General features: G+C 37.9%; 1 protein-coding gene across 2 annotated transcripts in view; it reads right to left on the reverse strand.

Moving 5' to 3' along the window:
• Positions 1-9,266: 9,266 nt before the first annotated feature.
• The window catches only part of chdh (choline dehydrogenase), a 55,899-nt gene continuing 41,625 nt past the window's right edge, over positions 9,267-23,540 (reverse strand). For both annotated transcript variants that reach the window (XM_051670163.1, XM_051670162.1), the window contains exons 5-8: positions 20,534-20,668; positions 17,620-17,762; positions 12,264-12,366; positions 9,267-11,524 (exon numbers count right to left, since the gene is read on the reverse strand). In XM_051670163.1, the coding sequence (XP_051526123.1) occupies positions 11,106-11,524; positions 12,264-12,366; positions 17,620-17,762; positions 20,534-20,668 (800 nt within the window). In that variant the 3' untranslated portion in view covers positions 9,267-11,105. The remainder of the gene's footprint in view (positions 11,525-12,263; positions 12,367-17,619; positions 17,763-20,533; positions 20,669-23,540) is intronic.

The following is a 23,540-nucleotide window of genomic DNA, read 5'->3' on the forward strand; positions in this document are numbered from 1 at the left end:
CAGTGCTCACAGTCTGGTGGAAGCAGTGAGTGATCGTATTTCACATTTATCATGTCAAATTAGTTTTGTTCTTCCAACTACATTTTGATGTCTTGCAAGTAGGGTTGGGTGATATCGCTAAAAAACTATATTTAAATATTTTTCATCCTCTTGACGATATTCAAAATATGGGTGTTTCTGCAACTTCAGGCTCTTTTATGACCCAGGGGTTGGTTTTCATTAAAATGAATGAACAGATATCAGCTTTTTTCTTATTGTTAGAAGTTCTGATTAAAACTGATTTGGAAACTTTTTACCAGGCTTCATTTACTTTTGGAATTTTTAAAATGCCTTTCATGTACATAATTTACTGTTTTAGCCTTGTCCTAGACTTCAATATTAAACTTTGAAAATTTTATTTTTGTTATAAAAATACAAATTATTACGTTTAATGAATAAATTACAGGGCATGCAGATTAATTAATTGAATTAATCGCAGTGAATCGCATGCATCATTATTTGCTGAGAAAGGCCACCAAATAAAGATAATTCATATAGAAAATGCATAATAATTAAAATATTTATGAATATAATATGTACAGCCTATAATAAATATATAATACAGATTGACACTCGATTTAAAATAAATTGCATTATTGTGGCAGATGAATAAATCATTGATAAGACAATACAAAAAGCACAAAAACATTCTCATATCATTGAACAAGTCTATAGTTGACAGCAATCTGTTTTGCATTGAGTACATCGTAAATCGACAGCCTGTGACATTGAAATTAAAGTTTTGCTGCTTTTAGTCCATATCTGTTAGCTTTATGGTCATCTAAATACTAGTGTACTTCTAAACGCTGACAAAATTTGTTTTCAAAAGATATAAGCATTTAAAATCTGCAGTCTCTCTCTTCCAGCTAAAAAGACTGGAAAATCCATGCTGTTACATAGAGGTTCAGAATGAAAACGCACCCTCCCCCTTCAACAGTTCAACGCTCATGGCTGTGTTCTAACTGGTACTGATCATGCCTTCACAGGGCACTTCGAAGGGAGCCCAATCAGTGCTGTAGGGTCATTTCAAACAGATTTTCCAAAAAGAATCGCTTAAAAAGTGAGTTCTGACTGATTATCACCTTTCAGCCATCTAAAGCCATCACAGTGGAGGGTAATTGTCTTTTGAAGGGAATAGGGCATAGGGATTATCACTTCTGAATGGGACGCATCAACGTGGGAGCTGGATGTGAGGAAAGTTGTTTGAGTTTATTTATATTTTTATGCAGCCAGAGGTTTCTTGGGATGTACAGCTCAATTAAGTGTTATTTATTCTTTAGGCTTAGTGTATTGCGATTCAAAACATGGATATACTGTACTGTCTTTAACTTGCTAGTTTCCTATTCACCTGTATTGAACCTGCACTACTGTAGGTCCAGCCTCATCATAAGCAAAGACCGCGATGTGCCACACCATTAAAGAGTAGTTCGACATGTCCCACCCCCATTTTCTGTTTCATTAGCAAATACGTAAAAACCCCAAATTGAACCACACTTGTCAAAGCTCTTCATGGGGACTTTAAAGGTGTAATGTCATACTTTTTTTATATATAATTTTATTATTTTCCCTGAGTTCCACTTATAATGTTAATAAAGGTTTTTTTTGCATCAAAACTAGTCATAATTTAGTAATACATGATCATTTTTCACCCTGTCTCTGGCCCTCTGTCTGAAACACTCAGTTTTATGTGCTCTGGCCCTTTAAGACTTCAATGTAAATGTCCACTGTTATACTTGGCTAACATTGTGCAGCCCCTCCAATTCAGCCATATTTGAAACTCAGTTATAACAAAATGAACAACAAGCTCCACAACATTATAAAACTAAATTTCAGGGTTTACACATAATGAACACCAAATACACTGCATCCAAATACATTAAGCACAATGGCACCTTAACTATAAAACAGTCATGACATTTGAAATATTTGTGAATGAAACTGTTTACTTATGGTTTTGCATCTGGTCCAGTAGAGTTTTTAACTGCCCCATCTTTAATAATGCTCATTCAATAACAGTTCCTATGCAAAGCTTGAATCATGTATTGACTGGTCCTAGGGCTGCAACGGTACATGGGCCTTCGGTACGGTACATGCAGTCACACGAATGATTACATATCTTAGCATGCGTGAAACCAATATTAAAACAACATATAACGAACAACACAAGTTGCATAGAACTAAAATGAAAAAAGATTGCGGAACAACACGGGACCGCACAGAACCAAAACGTAACAGAACAGAGCGCCAGATGGTACACTAGAAACTGCGGATCAGAATTTGGGGGTTCTTCTTCGGATATTGCACTGTCTGCGTCTGATTAAATAGTCCATTCCTTCAAGCACCAGCGATATAAACAAAGACAGCACATTCATAAGAAGTTGGTAGTGTAAACGGACTGTATGCAATGAATTAGAAGAATAGAAATATGGAATTACATTCTTTTGTGCATTAACTGCGTCAGGCATATTTCTATGACAGTGACACGCTCCTTTGATACGCATGGAAAATGAGGTTTAGGATTTGGATGTAGGCTCTGTTAAATTATAGAGAATGTACAGTAAGTATTATTAATCATTTTCATCTAATGACACAAATCATGGCTAGTATTAACAGTGATTGTTAATACGCACTTCACTTCTACCGGTCGATTTTGATTTTGAAAAATTCAGTTAATTTATTGAAACACAAAAACATTAAACCAACAATATTTCTAAATTCAAATTACACTTCAAAATAAATGAAAATATAATAAAAAGAAGTGAATGAAATGGTCAAAAAAATCATACCAAATCTAAACATTTTACTCTCTCCAACTTCTTCCACCAGCCCCTTTTGCAGTGATTTAAAAATCACTCTATGACAACAGGTGGAAAAATACCAATGCATATTATATAAACATAATAAAAATAATCATCCTTTAGAAAGTTTAACACAAATCTTATACATTTATGTTTCATAAAACGGTGGAATCTCCAAATCAGATGTGGTTTTGAAACTTCTTAGCGCAATTACCTATTTCTCTGGAAAATAGCAAACTGTGCTTTGCGCTATTTCATTAACATTAAGTACATGCAAATTTAATAATATTAGGTTACCAGCATTAAAAAAAGCACTTTCATTCCAAAAATTGGAACAGAATCACCTTCAATAGTTTCAGTTACGTACTGCAAAAAAAAAGAAAAAAGAAAAGAAAAAGTGTTCATTTTCATTCCTCGAGTCGTGATTGCAAAACTAGTCTGATGACATGCTTTTTAGAAAACGTATTGGTCAAATAAAAAGTGAATTTATATCATTATAACAATGTTGCTTATTTTTATTGCGAGCAAAATATTTGTGAATATTTGATATATCACCCAGTCCTGCTTGTTCATATTTTTGTCTAAAATGGAATTTTCAAGGTAAAAACTTGCTGCCAGTTTTGAATAATAAGTAGATGGTGCTTGTGCTGAAAACTGTTGCTTTTGTTGTAGGTGCTGATATCTGAGGGATTAGCCGAATATGCAAAAGATCCAAAGTTTGTGACGGTCACTAAACAGGAGATCGCTGATGCTTGTGAAATGACAATTGATGAGATGGAAAGTGCCGCCAGTAGCTTACTGAACATCACGCTAGGTCATGGGGCGGAGTCAGATGACACCGGCATTTGTCATAGAAACAGGGATCGCAGTCTCCTTGATTACAGCGATGAGGAGGCGTGCCCGAGCAGCAGACACGATGAGGATCTCACAGATGAAATGATCTACATTTCAACGTTATAGCCAAGAACTCAAGCATACAATAATTTACGGAATAAGGGAACCGTGCCTTTAACAGGAGCGTCATGGTGAGTTGTGCTGATTTACATGGACCAATTTCTTTTGGACCTTTTCATTTAGTTCACAAAGCTTTTGATATCTTTACTTGACAAATTTCTAGTAAGATCCAAATGTTATTTCTACAGATAATGAAGTGTGTATTTTTACTCTTCATAAAAGTGTTGAGCGCCATGAACCAAACCAACAAGCTCAAAGGTAAACCACAATATTACAAACTTTGATTTGAAGCAAAAAAGTATTTGAAAATCAGACAAAAAGACAAGGACTGTGTACTTCTTTAATGAGGGCATGAACTACAATTCAATGAAGCATTGCTTATGTCACTGAATACAAAAATATAGAAAAATATAAAACTGAAGTTGTTGATTATAAAACTAAAATATAAAACTAAAGTTGTTGATTTTAAGTATAGAAGCAACACATTTTAAGTTTATTGCAAAATATTCAGATATGCACAAATATATATGCTTGAGCTTCAAAAAAGACAAAAAAACACCATATCCATACGACTTGAGCACTATATTCAGAGTCTTTAAAAATGAAATAAATTCACCAAAAATGTAAATAATTATGTACAAAATTCTTATAATACATACATAATACAGGGTTATTTTCCCCAAATCCCCACACTTTTAACAGTTATCCCACCAGATGTCATATTAATAATAGTTTTTGTTCACTTGACATTAATAAACCTTAAGGACAGTGTCTCTGAAAAATGTATTTTTTAAGGGGACATGACATACTATTTCCCCTTAGGTCCACTTATAATTATATAATAGTGAAAAAAAAATCACCAAAAACCATCATAATTTAGTAATATATGATAATTATTCCATCCTGATTCTGGTCTTCTGACTGAAATTTTGGGCTCTGCTTCTCGCAGTGTTAACACCCGCTGTTATGATGGGCTAGCATCTTTGTAGTGCAAACAAGCATCTTTGCTCCTACCACTGAGCACAACAGTCTGGTTCCGGAAGAAAAAAATTCTCCGTAGGCAAATTTATTTTTTAACGATAACTTATAAACCTTTAAAGAAAGACCGTGAGCTCTGAGGTTTTTAATCCATGGTTTATGTTTCTGTTGAGGACATCAGTCCGTGTTATTTCAACTTCATTTCTTAAAAATCGTGTTTAATAGTGGAATTCCTGGTGAAGAACTACACCCATAATGGCTCTGAGAATGATACACCAACAAGAAAATCATGGCAAACAAAGAACGCCAAAAGAGCTCTGCAGTGACTGCCCACTCCCATAACGCACTGCGAATGAAGCAATCAAGTCTGTTACTCTACACTTTCAAACTACATTGTATAACATTTTGCAATAAAATAAAAATCAACAATTTTAAAATCAATAGTATTATATTTTTTCATAATTTTTAATTCGACTGTGTCATTCACAATGTTTTATGGAGTTGTAGTTCATTCCCTCTTTAAAGATGTTAAGTACACAGTCTTGTACTTTTGTCTTTTTGTCTGATTTGTACGGTGGCAGTGAAGTGCAAAACAAAACAACACAACAAATCTAAAAACACAACTACAAATCCAAAGAAAAAATAACAATTCAGAAACATATCAACAAATCAGAAAACACAACAGCAAATCCAAAAACAAAAGAGCAAATCAGAAAACACAACGGCATGACAGAAAACACAACGACAATTCAGTCAAAACGGAAAGGGTAGGTTCCATAGCTTCTCATCTGATTGGCTGTGTGGAGAATATCTAGTCCTTTCAAAATATTGGTTCTCCTATATGGATGGAATTATTTCACGATTATTTCAAAATGAATTCCTCAATTAATGCTCAATTACTGAAAATTGTCAGTGGTTTGTCACTCAGTAAAACAGCAATGGGACACTTTATAACACAGAGAGAAAGAGAGAATATTTTTTTGTGTAAGGGACCGTCTAAAAATTCCACAAACTGCACTGAAACGCCGGTGTCCAAGCGTTCATTCAATTGAATATAATTGACTTGCATATTCACTGATATTGCAATAACACTGTTATTAAAAAAATATTTTCTCATTCTGAAGGTTGCTGTAGACTGCCAGCGTGATGGCTCACTTTCAACATTTGAAGCCACCATGTCCAATATGAAAATATATTTGTTGAAATTTTACCGAGATATTATTTTCATATTGTAAATGTTGTAGAAGGCTGCTATTAGATATGCTGATTTACTCCAGGTGAGATTTTCCCAGGATGTGGAATTATACATATACAGTATACATAAAAGAAAAAAAAGAATAATAATAAAATAAAAAAACAAAACAAAAAACAAAGTTAGTCATTCACACCACTGGCAGCCTGCTACAACCTTTGTCATGTAAAAATGACATCTTGATGAATTTTAGTGGTGTTTTTCTAAAATAATTGAATACTGTATCCATATAATTAGATATACTTGGAAAATCTATCCATTGGCAGCAACTGGAACCTTTATAATTTTGATTTTTAATTTTGATTTGTGAATACAAATTGAATGAATGCTTGGACGCCACCAACGTTTTAGTGCAGTTTGTGGACTTTAAGATGGTCCCTTACGCACTAGATAAACCATGAGACCAAAGATGAACATCGTACCTAAAACTAACTTTTCCTGCTCACTGTTTTTACTCTCTGTGTTATAAAGTTTCCTGTCACTGTTTTCCCGAGAGAGAAAACACTCCAAATGACTTAGATTTTCAGTCAGTGACCTTTTGGCATGGATTTTGATATAATCAGTGAACCAATCCTGAAGAAAGAACCAGGTCTCATTCACAGAGCCAGTCAGATGAGAAGCTATGGAACCTCCCCTTTCCGTTTCGGCTGAATTGCTGTTGGGTTTTCTGATTTGCTGTTGTGTTTTATGATTTGTTGATGTGTTTTTGAAATATTTTGTAATAATACTATTTTGCTTCAAATTAAAGTTTGTAATGTTGTGATTCACCTCAGAGCTGATTGGCTTGGTTCATGGCTTACAACACTTTTATGAAGGTTTATGAAATCCCTATGGACGAAATCAATAGGAAAAATACTTTCGGAACCAAGATGGCTGAAAACGTCTGCAGACATGGGCAACTAAAGATGAACTAAAGCCGAGGGAGTTAGAAATCCATTGAGCTGGATATTTAAAGTAAAATATTTTCATACAAGAAGTTTAAGCCATATATACTAAACAAACTTTACAAGAAAAGTTTTTTAATGGTTTTTGAATGATCAGTATTTACAATGCTGCTACACAGGTCAATACATTTATGAAAGCATTATAAAATAAAGTTCAGACTTTCGTACGGTACAGCACATTTATACTGTTATGTTCTGTATTGGACTGTGTTCTAGGCCTCAGGTACTCAAACAAATCTGCCACATTCAATAGCTGCTTCATCCATACTGCACCTCTACTTCATTAATCAATTATGAGTTTAGTCATGCATTACGTTATTGACATGTTCCTCTAGTAGAAGCAAGATCATTGAACATATCAGTGCAATATGAACACTTGGAGTGGTAAAGTGTGTACTGTTGTGTTGCTCATTCATATCTCGGCCTCATCCGTGTCAAAGCCAACAATTCTGGTGAAACTTCACCCATTTGTCACCAGTTCCTGGTGTCCCAGTGAGGCTTCTTAAAGGTGCACTCAGTAATTCTAATCCAATACACTTTTTGTCAAATTCTGCAAATATCTTCTCACAGTCTGCTAGCTGTCCGTTCTGTGGATGGGCTGAAAAAAAATCTAGTATTTGTACACAGCCCTGGCTCTATAAATAGGACAAAAACAAAGTGGATCAGACCGATCCACACAACACTACTCCAGCCAGTCAGCAACGGGGGGTGGTTCTTGCACGTGCACAGGATGGGGTGTGGGGGCAGAGCGAGAGGAGGACAGCGACGGCAAATCTGGGTGATGTGAACATTCTAAACTTCAAGGAGGACAAATGGCTGAGAAACAGACCAAGAGAAAAAGGTCAGATGAATATAAAAAAAAAAGAGAAAAAAAAGGAAGGATTATGACAAGTCGAGGGCTAGGAGCCGCGTCAACATCGGCGAGGCTTTTCAGCGGTGGAGAGACCTCCGAGAGGTAAAAGGAATGAATTTGCTTGCATGAATTTGGGGGGCGGAGCTTCCAAAGGAGCACTGAAGGGAAGGGTGTGTTTATTTTGCCAGTTGAGTTCAAATGTCAACAGTGTTTCTCAGGAATCGCTGAGTGCACCTTTAACTGCTTCACACTTTAACTGCAAGATTAGCTTGGTCAACCAGCTTTACTAGAAAGACCAAGCTGGACAGCTACATTTTGTTTCTACTGGTCCAGCCTCTAGACCAGCACTGGTTTTTATTTCATTTCATTTATTCAATATTGTTCTATATGCAGGGGTGGAGCCAGGAGTTTTTCACAGGGGTCGCCAGGGAGGGTCCAACGATCAGTCTGTGGTGGCACATCGTGGGAGGGGGGAGGGGATGTGGGGATTGTTTTTAAAAGAATGAAAAAACACTGCGTGTATCCTCTCTATGTACTTCGTATCATGGTTACAAGTATCCCAGCAACAACGTTTTTTGTAGGCTCTCATTGTAAAAAAGTAAACTCTTGTCAGAGGAAATGGTGGCGGGGAAACAGTTGCTAATACAGGCCAGAAACGCTTTTAAGGCGGGGCTTAGTGAAGGGTCATTTGAGAAAACAGTCTGAGAGTCACACAGGGCTTGTTGTGATGTCTGAGCTTGAAACAAATTAAATGTATTTAATAATGGGTACTTCTGTAGCACATGCTGTTTCCTTTCTTGTCTCTGTGACGTTTTTCCACTCAGAATGATTTCAACCACAAATGTAACATTTAGCACTCGTAGAATAACAACTTTCAACTGCCTTTATCATTTTCATGATTCTAGACAGTAAAGAGGATATATTTTTTAAACAAACATCTGATTAAAAGGGTGTTTAAAGCCATAAATATATTATATGAATGGATAAATTATGAACATGAGTGTTTTAATAGTGACGCAAAGTCTACTTTCATTTGGAGAAAACACTTCTGTTTTAAAGGAATTTGATCATTATTTCAGTTTCACATCAGAGTTTTACATCACTTTATGTCATAGTTTGTGGACAGTTGTCCAGATATTTATTTTGAAAGTGTTTTCTTTTTCATGATGTTCTAATTTCCAAATATAATTAAATTATGTTATAATGATCAGATTTTCAGTTGACTACTAGCCATTATTTCAATAAAAACAAAGTAGAAGTCATTCGTGTTGTGCATGTTATTTCCAGTCGAGTGTTGACCATCGTCTACCCGGAATGATGAATAACATGCTTGTCTGAAAGGCGAACCAATAGGACCAAATACATTTTGCCGGAGACTTGCTTCATTGCATTATTATATGATTGCATCAAGTGTATAGGTTCAATCACAAAAACGACTGATGAGACAGTTTGCTGAAGTGTTTTTATGTGCATTTTGTACATTACTTCTCTCATTTTCTCATTATTACAATTCATTAAATCCAATTTAATAAAACTAAAAAAAAAAAAATATATATATATATATACATTGTACCAGTATAGAAATCTTGAAATGTTAAAGAAAAAGCATAAAATCTCTCTCTCACTGTAAACAATAAACAATTATTTGCATAGATAGATACTTTGTCATTAAATGTCCTATTGTTAGTCAGCTAATGCAATGTTTTGTTCATAATTATCAATGATTATAATCCATAATTGCAAAGGTGTGCTTATTGGTAAAATATGTGCTATAAATCCTAGCTGTCAATCAAGGCATAGCCAGGAAATTTATTTTAGGTGGGCCAAGTTTTCGCCCCAATTTTTTTTAAACCACATTTTACATAACAACAGAGAAGCGGCGCATCCAAAAAGTTCTTTCACACTTTCAGAAATCAGAATTTATGCATTTTTTTACACTATTTTATACATATATATTTTAAGTCAAAGAAAAACCTCTAATATTCTGGGTGGGCCAGGGTCTAATTAGGGTGGGCACACACTTGGCTACACCACTTCTGTCAATACTCAACCACTGTGTGATTGAGTAACTTTCATTTAAGAAATAAAATAAAATTAAACTGCATTTATCATACAAAAGATGTATGATGGTATTTTTAGGTCCCTGATCACATGACTGTACATTCAACACTGTTACAACTAAAATCAAGGCACTTACAGATTACATCACATCATGTTGTGCTCCTGATAGTAATCGTTATCCTTTTTATAACTAAATTAATTATTGTAGTGCACGTCAGAATTGAAGACACACTGTACTGGCTGTTTACAGGACTCCAGCATTGTGGATGACACTTTAAGGTTGTTTAGAAAGGTGATTAATTCATGGCAAGAAAACTGGCTTTTTGACTATACACACATGTACCATTATACAAAACTACATAAACACTTCTTAAAAGCATAGTTCATCTATCCATTTACCCACTAATCCTATTTAGTGTCACAGGGGGTGAATGCGGCAGCATTAACTTTCTTCATTTAAAGGTGAACTCCGTCATTTTTTTCTTGATTTAAAAGAAATGAATAGTAATACTGAAACATATGTATGAAATCTTGACCCCTCATGTGAGATGAAGAGTTCAATCGTATTAGTAACCTTATAAAAGCTCTTTTATTCTACATGTTAGAATCACATGACCAGCTGAATACTATTCGCTTTATCTCAGTAACTGCCCTGTTATTGGACACTTTCATTCAAGGATTAAATGAATCCAGGCTTACTGTGCATAGTAAATTTCTATAATGGCACCTGTAACTGAAAACTATTGATTTTGAATGATGCAGCTTCCAGGCCACTAGGTGTCACTGTAAGACAATAATCTTGCATGCTCAGTGTTTGTTGCGAGAAGGTTTGTGTAATCTGAGACAGTATCTGTATCGCATTATATTAATATAATATTAATAATCAATTCTTAAATAAATCTCATGTGTTTCGTAACTAGCATTTACTCGTAATTTAGAAATTAGATTTGAAAGCTTCACAGAAGTGAATATCCACTTCAGTTTGTGTCTGTTCATCACAGAAAGCTATCGAATGACTTCAGAAGACTTGGAATATATAGCGCACAAGTCATATGGACTACTTTTATTATGTTTTTTATGTGTTTTTGTGCTTGACAGATGTGGTCGTGTTCGACAACAGTAAGAAAGTCATATAGGTTTGAAACAACTTGAGGGTGATTAAACATTTTTGGTTGAACGATCCCTTTAAATGTATGATCATATCTGGTCCAGGCCAAATGTCATTGTTATCTCTGTGTGTGTAGACTGGTGGGCTGGTAAACAGGCACTTGCGGGTCATGGAGTGAGGGAAGCCCTTTAATGGCGTCTGCTGCTTTCTCCGCGATCATTATCGTGGGGGCGTTCAAGTTGCCACTCACCATGCTGGGCATGACGGACGCATCCACCACCCTCAGCCCCTCCAAACCGTACACACGCAGCTCAGAATCCACCACTGCCATGACGTCAGACGCTCCGCCCATCTTACACGTGCAGGATGGGTGGTATGCGCTGTCCGCCTTTTGCCGAACAAATGCATCAATCTCCGCATCTGATTGGACGGCAGGGCCGGGCAGCACCTCGGGGCCGCGGAACGGGTCAAAGGCTTTCTGAGCGAAGATTTCTCGCGTGAGCTTCACACTTTCTCTGAACTCCAAAACATCAGTGTCTGTGGGATGGTGAGCAATGAAAACACAGAAGACATCAAGTTAAAGCAAGAACAGGAGTGCTGGAGCTCCATCTAAAGAATCAGAAAACAGCAGAAATATGGGTTTAGGATCTGTTCAAAGGATGTGAGCAAATTGAACTTTTAAGGGAAGTTTAAGGGGACACAGTCATAAAGTTGATCCTCAGGGCAAGATCCCAGGGTTACCCTGCTGAAAAAAAAAAACATCTTAAACCAGCTTAAGGTGGTTTGCTGGTCTATTGGCTGACTTTATAATGGGTTGGACACGTTTCAGCTAGTCAGGCCGGAAGACAAGCTTAACCTGCTAAAACCATCTTAGGCTGGTTTAAGATTAGATTTTTTCAGCATAGTAGCTGCTTCGTTTTTCAAGTTGATTCACTTTCTGAATATTTTTTATGAGCAACTTTGAAATATTAGTAGCGCTAGAGAGTTTGAGCTAGACACATCTGGCATGACAGCAGTGTGCCAAATTTTAACTTTTTACCAAATTTCCATGAGCTGCCATAGACTCCCAAGTCAGAACATAATGAAGAATAATAATGAGACAAAACCAGAAAGGATCTACAGTATAAACAAATGGTGCTTGGCCCCTAAACACATTGCTAAGATCATCAATAGAATGCATTAACAGAGAACAAACATCATTTCATTCAATACTCTTTTGCCTGAGGACTCAGCTGATATAAATAAGTCAGAAACAGAGTAAACAGGGTAAACTAACCCGTGGAGAGGTAGTTGGGTTGGATGATGGGGTGGGCATGCGGGTCTTTACTCTTGAGTTTGATCCAACCAACACTTGTGCTCCTCATGGGTCCAACGTGCACCTACAACCATCACACACAATTCACAATGAACGAAAACTCACAATTATATGGTCAAAGGAGAAATGTTTAATTTGCTACACAACCGTGTATTTTTGAGGGCCAAATATAATTTTGTGAGGGCCAAATATCTAGTGTCAGGAATGCAATTTTTCTCAATAATTGAAGTAATTTAAAAGCATCTTTTAAAAGAATAGCCACGTTTACATAGATACAATTTTCCATTTATGTCTATATTCTGGTTAGGCAAAGAACATGATCATTTCCTATATAAATGAAAATTAATATTATGAAATTATATTGGAGATTCATTCATGCTTATTAATATCCTGGACTTTAAAAAAAAAGTTTTTTTTCAATTTGTCTTAATGTACTCATAATTACTTTAGTTTGGGCATGCAGATATGAGAAATAAACTGTATATATTTTGAATAAGGTGTTCCCATGACACAGAATTCAGATTAATGCAGGCATATGCCATTGCCAGCAATCTTATTCTGATTTCTAGAAACCGGAATATCGGCTTTATATGGGTTACCATGACACATAAATTATCAGAATATTAACAAATTCTGATATTATTTCAGTTGCATGTTGTTATGTTCTATGGCAGCAAGGAGAATTAACATGAATGTGTGTGTGTGTGTATACACCGATCAGCCACAACATTAAAACCACCTGCCTAATATTGTGTGCCGCCAAAACAGCGCCAACACGCATCTCAGAATAGCATTCAGAGATTATATTCTTCTCACCACAATTGTACAGAGCGGTTATCTGAGTTACCATAGACTTTGTCAGTTCGAACCAGTCTGGCCATTCTCTGTTGATCTCTCTCATTAACTAGGCATTTCCATCCACAGAACTGCTGCTCACTGGATGATTTTTGTTGGTTTTTGGCACCATTCGGCATAAATTCTAGAGACTGTTGTGTGTGAAAATTAGGGCTGCCCCCTAATAGTCGACCAAACGTTAGTCGATGAGAAGAGTCTTGGTCGACCAAGTTTTGATTGGTCGGTTGGTTGCAGAAAAAACAACTCCACAGGATGTGGCGAAGTCACACAGTCAGTGACGACAGACATGATCGTTTACATGGCTGGTCCATGCAGTAATTAATTATTCATGTTCAAACCAACGAACACCGGTATTACTGCCGGTGGTACTATGGGGTAATTTTCATTAGATAGGGTTAGGGTTAAGCCTACACAAAAAAGCAAGACACCTTGATTTCAAACTTTTGTTGGGCCTCATGTATTCAGATAGAAGACAAAGGCAGGCCTAACACAGTCGTAAAAACCTAACTCAAGCCCCCACATTCCAAGTCGTAAATCTTACTGATAAAAATCACGCCAAAATCAAACATAGGGAGTCCAAAACAGACTACAGATCCCATGAAGCCTTGCTCACTAAAGGATCGAACTCTCAACTCCTATTGGATGAGGCACACAACAGAACGCACCTCAAACCATGACATCATCAGGAGTTGAAATACCTCTGAAATGCTTTCGGGATTTGCTACCAGCAACTTTGTTTGCAGCGTGTGGACGCAGCTCTTCGCTGCTCTCAGGTGCAACCTCGTGGCACAAGGAAGTAACGTCCGACTTGAAACTGTGGCCATACAATCTCCATCTCGCTGGACGAGTTGAGATTACTCTGTGTTCATCCGAACACTCTTAACAGATCCGAAGGAGACCGCCGAGCAATTCGCATCTTCATCCGTTTGCCTACAGAAGTGAAGAGATTAAAGATTTCTCTTCCATCTTCAATCAAGTCGACATTTCTGAGTTCTCTGCCAGCCCGCCGAGAATCAACAGCCGTACCGCCCGCCGACAGAGCGAGGAAACGGCCTCCCGTCATCACCCGAGCCTCGAGGAACCGGGTCAGAGTTAAAGGACGGAGGAAAACACATCCTACCTGTGTCCTCATGCGATTCAAGTAAGAGGTTTACGTCTGGGCAGAGATAGAATATTATAGTGTGTTATTCTTGTGTTTCAAGGTTTTTGCTTGTACAGTTTACGGATCGCCATGTCCGCTCATTATTAATATTCAGGGTATTAATTATCACGAATTTGTTTTGCTGTATTGTGGTCCAACCAAATTGGACTGTTGTGCAATTTCGCCATCGTGGGTGAGACAGCAACCGAGTTCATCCATTAAAGAGTCAAATAACGCGGGACTGTTTACGAGCCATCCACCGCGTCTCTGAGTGATGAACTAACAGCTGCTTTCTCTCCCACGATCGCGATATCGGCTTTAGGGCTGTCACTTCTCTCTCTCTCTCATACTAACCACACACACACACGCACGCACGCGACCCCTCACAAACATTCTGGCACAAATTTTGGCCCGTAGATAGCTTAAATGCTAAAGCCCAGCTTTGTCCCTAAGCTATCGTACAAGCGGATACACGCGGTAAACTGGTAGACGCCATTGACTGGTTTCTCTCTGCCCCCATTCGCGGTCATATTCCCTGGTCGGAAGTCTCGCATGACATACTCTCCACGAGAGTCACGTCCGCCATTTTGTGCGCATCCCTCCTTACACACACACACTGTCACACACACACCTTATGTGTTATAGGATTATTTTTATTTCCATATCTAATCATATCACTGTTTTGTTTGTAGTTGTAAGTCGGAAGTTTATTGACTGCATTGTATTAATTATTAATTGATATCACTGCATAAATAAACTTTGTTTATATTACAAAGAGAAGTGTTTTGGTTTGTTTTGCATACGCCTGTGTCATGCTGACGGGATGTCAGTGCTCGGATTCAAACCTTCATTCATTGTTTGTTTTTTTTCCCGAAAATCGATATTCTTCGGATGTCGATTTTCCTAAGAAAACAATCTAATATTGAGACTGTTTTACTATCTGGTTATTAGTCCCTGATTTCAGGGTGGTGCCCTGTCAATGTTAATCCTTATTAATATTCTATTGATTTTTGATAATTGATAATTATCTTTGATGATTGTTGAATTTGAATGATCAATAAGCTAGTGTTAATTTTAATTAATGTTTCATCGATGTTAACAATTAACGATTATCTTTGATAATTGTTGATTTAAAGGATTAAAAAAGCTAACAATGATTCTCATCAATGTTCTATTGATTTTAATAATTAGTAATTATCTTTGATAACTATTAATTATTGCTAATAACCAAACTTGCTCCTAAACGTAGCACACTACATTTACTGGAGCCCCATATGAGGTTTTAATGAGTTAGATTCAATTAATTAATTTAAATATTAATTAATAACTAAAGAAATAATTATTAATTATTTCTGATAGTAATGCTGATCTAAACAACCAGTAAAGCCCTACACTTTGAACTTTATTTCTTTATTTATTTATTTTAACTAAAAATTCAAATGAAACTAGAAAAAAATTAAGTGCAATTAAAATTTGTGTTGTTCAACTTTTTGAAAGATGGCTTTTCAACAGTTGTGAAGGACAACATCTCTCTGGCAAAGAACCTACTTCATCTGTGCATTCTCTACCGGTCGGGTATTTCGTTGTCTGGGAAAATACATCATGTGTGTGAATACATTCGTTTTGTTCCCTCCTTCACGATATATATATCACAATATCCAATTACTTCGGCAACCCCTGGGCTGAGGGATCGGTGAATATTCTTGCTTTAGTGATTTTGCAATGAAAATGTAATTTATTTATTTTAAAAAATTTAAATCAAATACATTTCTAAATTCAAATTGCACTCCAAACAAAAAAGCTATTAAAATAACGATCAAATGTGATAAATAAAATAATATATATAATATATATACTGTATACTGTATGTAACCACCTTTCCATTTACCGTCAGGCAAGTATCCATCTAAACATGCAGGCGGAAAATTACTTACACAAATGAAGACATAAAAACAATTATAATAATTATAATGATGATAATAATCACTGAAATATAAATCATGGTTTGAGGTGTTTTTGTATTATTTTACGTTTTAAATCACAGATGTATAGGCTGCAGAGTTGTGGTCACAATGAACTGCTCTGTGGAAATAAAGCGAACTGAACTTAAAGCACATCCTGAGCTGAGATGTCTGAGGTCATTTGCAGCACTCATAGACAATACTGTTCTTGCAACAAATTTTCTTTTTTCAGAAGACAGAAACAAAGAAAGAGTGAGAACATTTTACATGCACGTGTGCCACGAGACTGCATGCCTCCGTACAAACATACATGTGCATAGACGGCTTTTCTGTCATCTGTTCATAATAATATAATAAAGTGTGTTTCTTCAAGCGCGTGTCTGTGTGCCGTGGGGCAAATTATTTATAATATTAATTTGATAATAATAATAGCCTAATAATATTAATAATAATAATAATTTAATACATTAATGGGAAAAAAGCCAAATGTCGTCTTGACATCGTCAAAGGCATCAGCAACTGGCGATCACTCTGACCATCTTCGATCCCCGAGTTCGTCTGTCGGCACAACCTTAATGTGCATTTCTCTATATAAATTAACAAAATGTTCAGACAGTCTCCTTGCTGGTTTTTCCGACACATTCAGAATCATTATCGCTTTTGCCGGTATCGCTGCGGCTCACTTCGTGTGCGCACTTGTAAAATTTATATTTTAAAGGCTCATTATTACAGTTTAGTATTTCTCTGTAATGTAGAACAGTGTTAGCAATGTTACTTATAATATTCCTTCTCAGCCCTGGAACTCAAACCATTTTCTGATCCCCCCCCCCCCCCAATAATTAAATTAATATCATAAACGTGCAACAACTAGTTGACTAATTGCTTAAACTAAGGACTACTAGTCGACTAGGAAAATGTTGATGTGAACATTAACTGAAGCTCCTGACCCATATCTGCATGATTTTATGCACTGCACTGCTGCCACATGATTGGCTGATTAGATAATTCCATGGATGATTGTTGGTGCCAGATGTGCTGGTTTGAGCGTTTCTGTAACTGCTGATCTCCTGGGATTTTCACACACAACAGTCTCTAGAATTTACTCATAATGGTGCCAAAAACAAAAAACATCCAGCGAGCGGCAGTTCTGTGGACGGAAATGTCTTGTTGATGAGAGAGGTCAACAGAGAATGGCCAGTCTGGTTTATTTATTTTATTTGGTTTGGTTTAATGGTTTGATTTAAGAAAATGGTTTACACAGAGAACAAAAACTAATCCCTAGTCTTGGATTAGTGACAGTCATACAAATACATGCACATAACATTAACATGAAGAACTATAGTCTTGAAACTTCACAGACCTGAAAAGCTTCGATCTTGGATTTAACACGTCCGTGATCAATGACCTGAGAGGGCAGGAAGTGGAACTGAATATCAGGATGAGAAACGCCAGGCCGACTGCGAATGAAACCACCGCTCTCCAAATGAGCTGTAGCACCATAACCTACAGACAACACATGAGTGATGAAGAAACTCTAAGAACAAAGAACATTCACATCTCTTTCATTATCATCTGTAAACTGAAGAGTAAATATTACATCTCTCTCTTTCTATTGAACAGACTGAAAAACTTTTATCAGTGCAACTGACCCTTCGCTAAGCTCCGCCCCCCTTGGTTACGGTCACTTGCTCTGACAAGCTCTGCAGAACTTCCCATAGGAATAAATAAGAGATTGCTGTGAACGATGCGGTTTTTCGCCAAATATTCTTATAAACGGAACGGATTATATTTTACCTGGTATGAAGAGTGACATTGTAATGCACATCTATCTAAAGTTTTTTTAAGTAGATTGTTAAATTACACAGTAATTTGATTAAAAAACGGTGAATCAAAATCAAGGCAAACGATTATAAGTCACTTGAAAAGAGCAAAAGTTCATTTAATAGCGATAACACATAACATTAATAATAATAACGTTAGCGTAAGTGAACAGAGCTGTTTATAACATCTCATAACACACTCATGTTGGTGCTGTGAACTGTTTATTTACTATCGCTTTTACTATGACTTGAATCAATAAATAAATGAATTAATGTTCAGTTATTAGCATTAATTTACCTTGGAGCAAATGTAGGTGTCGTTGAAGATGTTATATGTTCATTTGTGAATGAGGACTGACAGTTTAATCCATAACATGCTCTTCTCCAGATTTATTTAAAGATTATAAAAAAAAGAAAGAAAGAAAGAAAGAAAGAAAAACACTGCGTGTATCCTGTCTGGGTAACTAGTGTCACTATTACAAATGACCTGGCAACAACGTTTTTACATTTTTTGGATTATTTTGATAAAATCCCCCTTAAAAGTACTCAAACACACATTACTTCCATAGGCTGTAATTGGAAAACACGTGTCAGAGTAATGGCGGCAGGCAACAGTTGCTAAGACAGGATTGGTCAGAAGCACTTTAAGGTGGGGCTTAACGAAGGGTCAATTTTCAAATAAGTGAATTTCACAAAAACATGTCCAGGTCATATTTCACCTAAAAATAAAAATAAAAATAAAAATTATATGCTAAAGAAAGACTGTTAAAGTTTGCATTATGATATTCATTTTCATAGTAATCTTAAGCACAACTTCATTACTGTAATGTGTTTGGACGTTTTAATTTTTATTTTATTTTTTGTAATTCCCATGATTCTTAAACCTTAAAAAAAAACTTAAAATAAAAAATATTTTTGAGATAAAATGATTTATATTTTATATATATATATATATATATATATATATATATATATATATATATATATATATATATATATATTAGAATAAAATAAAAGGCAGAACAACACATTCTACATGATGCATAAATATAATAAAATATAAATCATTTTTGTGGAAATGTGTTTATCAATCCAAAAAATCTGCATTTTCTTTATGCAAAAGAATTAGAGTTTGGTGAGAAATATGAGTCAGATACACTATATTGCCAAAAGTATTCGCTCACCCATCCAAATAATTAAATTCAGGTGTTCCAATCACTTCCATGGCCACAGGTGTATAAAATGAAGCACCTAGGCATGCAGACTGCTTCTACAAACATTTGTGAAAGAATGGGCCACTCTCAGGAGCTCAGTGAATTCCAGCGTGGTACTGTGATAGGATGCCACCTGTGCAACAAGTCCAGTCATGAAATTTCATCACTACTAAATATTCCACAGTCAACTGTCAGTGGTATTATAACAAAGTGGAAGCGATTGGGAATGACAGCAACTCGTAAAATGACAGAGCGGTGTCAGCGGATGCTGAGGCGCATAGTGCACAGAGGTCGCCAACTTTCTGCAGAGTCAACTGCTACAGACCTCCAAAGTTCATGTGGCCTTCAGATTAGCTCAAGAACAGTGCGTAGAGAGCTTCATGGAATGGGTTTCCATGGCTGAGCAGCTGCATCCAAGCCATACATCACCAAGTGCAATGCAAAGCATCGGATGCAGTGGTGTAAAGCATGCCGCCACTGGACTCTAGAGCAGTGGAGACGTGTTCTCTGGAGTGATGAATCACGCTTCTCCATCTGGCAATCTGATGGACGAGTCTGGGTTTGGCGGTTGCCAGCAGAACGGTACTTGTCTGACTGCATTGTGCCAACTGTGAAGTTTGGTGGAGGGGGGATTATGGTGTGGGGTTGTTTTTCAGGAGCTGGGCTTGGCCCCTTAGTTCCAGTGAAAGGAACTCTGAATGCTTCAGCATACCAAGAGATTTTGGACAATTCCATGCTCCCAACTTTGTGGGAACAGTTTGGGAATGGCCCCTTCCTGTTCCAACATGACTGCGCACCAGTGCACAAAGCAAGGTCCATAAAGACATGGATGAGCGAGTTTGGTGTGGAAGAACTTGACTGGCCTGCACAGAGACCTGACCTCAACCCGATAGAGCACCTTTGGGATGAATTAGAGCGAAGACTGCGAGCCAGGCCTTCTCGTCCAACATCAGTGTCTGACTTCACAAATGCGCTTCTGGAAGAATGGTCAACAATTCCCATAAACACACTCCTAAACCTTGTGGAAAGCCTTCCCAGAAGAGTTGAAGCTGTTATAGCTGCAAAGGGTGGGCCGACGTCATATTAAACCCTATGGATTAAGAATGGGATGTCACTTAAGTTCATATGCGTCTAAAGGCAGATGAGCGAATACTTTTGGCAATATAGTGTATGTTCTTGACAGGTTTCATGAGATTCACCCACAGTGTTCAGTTGTAGTGCCCCATGAATGTGATTTCACCTGTGTATTTCAGGAGCCACTCCAGACCGATCTTTAGCATGAAAAATGGCTTCTGTGCTTTATACAGTGTGATGGGTTGAGTGCACTGATGCTGAACATACAACTCCAAATGATCCTGAAGATTTCTGCCCACACCTGCACACACATGCACGCACACACACACACACACACACACACACACAACACAGGTTGGTGCGGCTATCCTGATGAGGACTCTCCATAGACGTATTGGTTTTTATACTGTACAAACTACAGATTCTATCCCCTAACCCTACCCCTAAACCTAACCCTCACAAAAAACTTTCTGCATTTTTACATTTTCAAAAAAACATTGTTTAGTATGTTTAAGTGATCTGAATTATCGGGACACTAGAAATGTCCTCATAAACCACATTTACAGCATAATACCCTTGTAATTACCAGTTTGTAGACCAAAAAAATTTCCTCTTGTGGGGGTACAAGACGCATCCACAATGGGAACAGGCCGCACCAGCCACATCCTTTTCTCTCTATTTTTCTCCCCATAGAGTGAAAAACTTTTTTCAGCTGGGGCCATATATATTCACGTCGGGAAAGATGTTCTTCCCCGGGAGAGAAAAATACCGCGGAGACCACATCCTGCCCGAAGGGGAGGTTAACATGTGGCAAATACGACACATGGGTTTGCCAGCCGCACGTGGGAGAGATGCTGTGGTAGGTCCTACCCGGAGGGGAGGAGCTTTACAAACACGGCAACCGGTGGCAGAGGAAGCTCTGCCCAAGGGAGACACAGATTTATCAACAGGGAAACCGTACTGCGGAAAATACATCACAAGGGGTTACAGCGGTAACCAGCACCTGTGGAGCACCTACCCCAGTACAGGGCATCCTAGCACACGTACTGGGCCCGGCTACGAATTCCTCCACCGAATTCGCTCTGTGCGCAAGTGGAATGCCCGGCCAGCTGTCCTGCAACTTACCTGTTCGTACCTGACAACACATGGGACGAAACTGGCTCAACCCGGAGATTGTAAAATCTCGTGAAGGTATTGGGTGTTGCCCAGCCCGGTGCTCTGCAGATGTCTGCTAAAGAGGCGCCGTTGGCTAGTGCCCAGGAGGACGCCACACTCCTCGTGGAGTGTGCTCATAACCCGAAGGAGGGGGCACACCCTGGGCCTGGTATGCCAGAGCGATGGCATCCATGATCCAGTGGGCAAGCCTCTGTTGAAGACAGCGTTCCCTTTCCGCTGTCCGCCAAAGCAGACAAAGAGCTGCTCAGAGCATCTAAAGCTCTGTGTGCGATCCAAGTAGATGCGCAAAGCACGCACCAGACACAGCAACGACAAGGCTGGGTCTGCCTCCTCCCGGGGCAGCGCTTGCAGGCTCACCACCTGATCCCTTAAAAGAGTTGTGGGAACCTTGGGCACATAGCCCGGTCAGGGTCTCAAGACCACGTGAGAGTATTCCGGACCGAACTCCAGGCAGGTGTCGATAACAGAGAGTGCCTGCAGGTCCCCAACCCTCTTGATGGACGTGAGCGCAATCAGGAGGGCAGCCTTTAATGAGACCGCCTTTAGCTCAACTGACTCCAGGGGCTCAAACGGGGCTCACCGCAGGCCCAGCAGGACCACAGAGAGATCCCACGAGGGAATGAGGCACAGCCTAGGAGGGTTCAACCCTCTTAAACCCGTATGTCCGGGGGAGTGGCATGCAAATTCCACTCACCAATTCTCACTGGCCTTTTCTTAAAGATCAGAGATGTTTGGGGCTCCCAAGAGCGACCCCTAGTGTCACTACATCGACACAACCTCGAGTGAGTGACAGATAGGGAACTATAAACATCTGTGTATACACACACATACACCAGTGGTGGACTTTTGAAATGAGGAGGCAGAGTGCCATCTAAGGGTTCAGTTTTTTTTTTTTATTCCTGTGTAAATTCATATTTCAGTTCCATTTGACGTTTGCGGTAAGAGAGAGCATGCCTATCCAATGACACTGCAGAGTGCAAAGTCATATGAAAAAAGCCCAAAGTCAATCCCGGCCAGCGCAACAGCATGGAAGAGTGGACTGAACAAAGTGCATCTGCTCTAAGCAATTTCAGTTATTCTTACTAAGGAAATAACTGCACATTTATTAAAATTTGCCGTGACCCAACATGCATGGCTATTGGGTCACGACACATAGTTTAAGAAGCGCTGACCTAAATAAATCACTGATAAAGCTGGCACTTGTCACCCGCGCAGCCTTAAAGGCCTTTGTCACTGTTTTCTTTTTAGATAAATATTTAGTGTTTTGCTGCTGTTTATCACTATATTTCCATATGAAATAGGGTGTTCCTAGTGTTTTTAATGTATATTAAGTCAAATTTTTATTCTACGTTATAACCTGCCTCAGCTACTTTGAACTAAGGTGTTACGAAAGAGATATGGGGGGACTCATTATTGCTATTATTATCCAAAGGATCCAAAGGTAGTGTATGAAAGTAAAATAAAGTCAATGAATACACAAGAGCAACAGTGTCGTTCTTTCCATACATGTATTAAAAATGATAAAGTATAATTATAACACAAGAATTCCATAAAGTAAATCAACTACACCATTTCTTGAAATAAAACATTCAAAGAGAGAAAAATAATATGGCAAAAACAATACCAAATATGAACATAAACAACATGAGATTGGCAGATGAATGAACAATGATGAAAGAGATTAAAATCTGAAACAGTCCTATTTGATGATAAGTTGAACAAAGATGGTCTAGATGACTTGTTAGTTGTAGAAATTCAAAGATGCACCAAGGATCACAGTGTTGGACAAAGGTAACTGCTTTCCAAGTTGTAGAATCATACTCACAAAATAAATCTTATTTGAGCAGTAAACCTAGGTTCCCTATCTGTCACTCACTCGACGTTGGTGTCGATGTAGTGACACTAGGGGTCACTCTTGGGAGCCCGAGACACCTCTGGTCTTTGATAAAAGGCCAATGAAAATTGGCGAGTGGTATTTGCATGCCACTCCCCCAAAC

Source organism: Myxocyprinus asiaticus, chromosome 33 (assembly GCF_019703515.2).
Source record: "Myxocyprinus asiaticus isolate MX2 ecotype Aquarium Trade chromosome 33, UBuf_Myxa_2, whole genome shotgun sequence".
NCBI lineage: Eukaryota > Metazoa > Chordata > Actinopteri > Cypriniformes > Catostomidae > Myxocyprinus > Myxocyprinus asiaticus.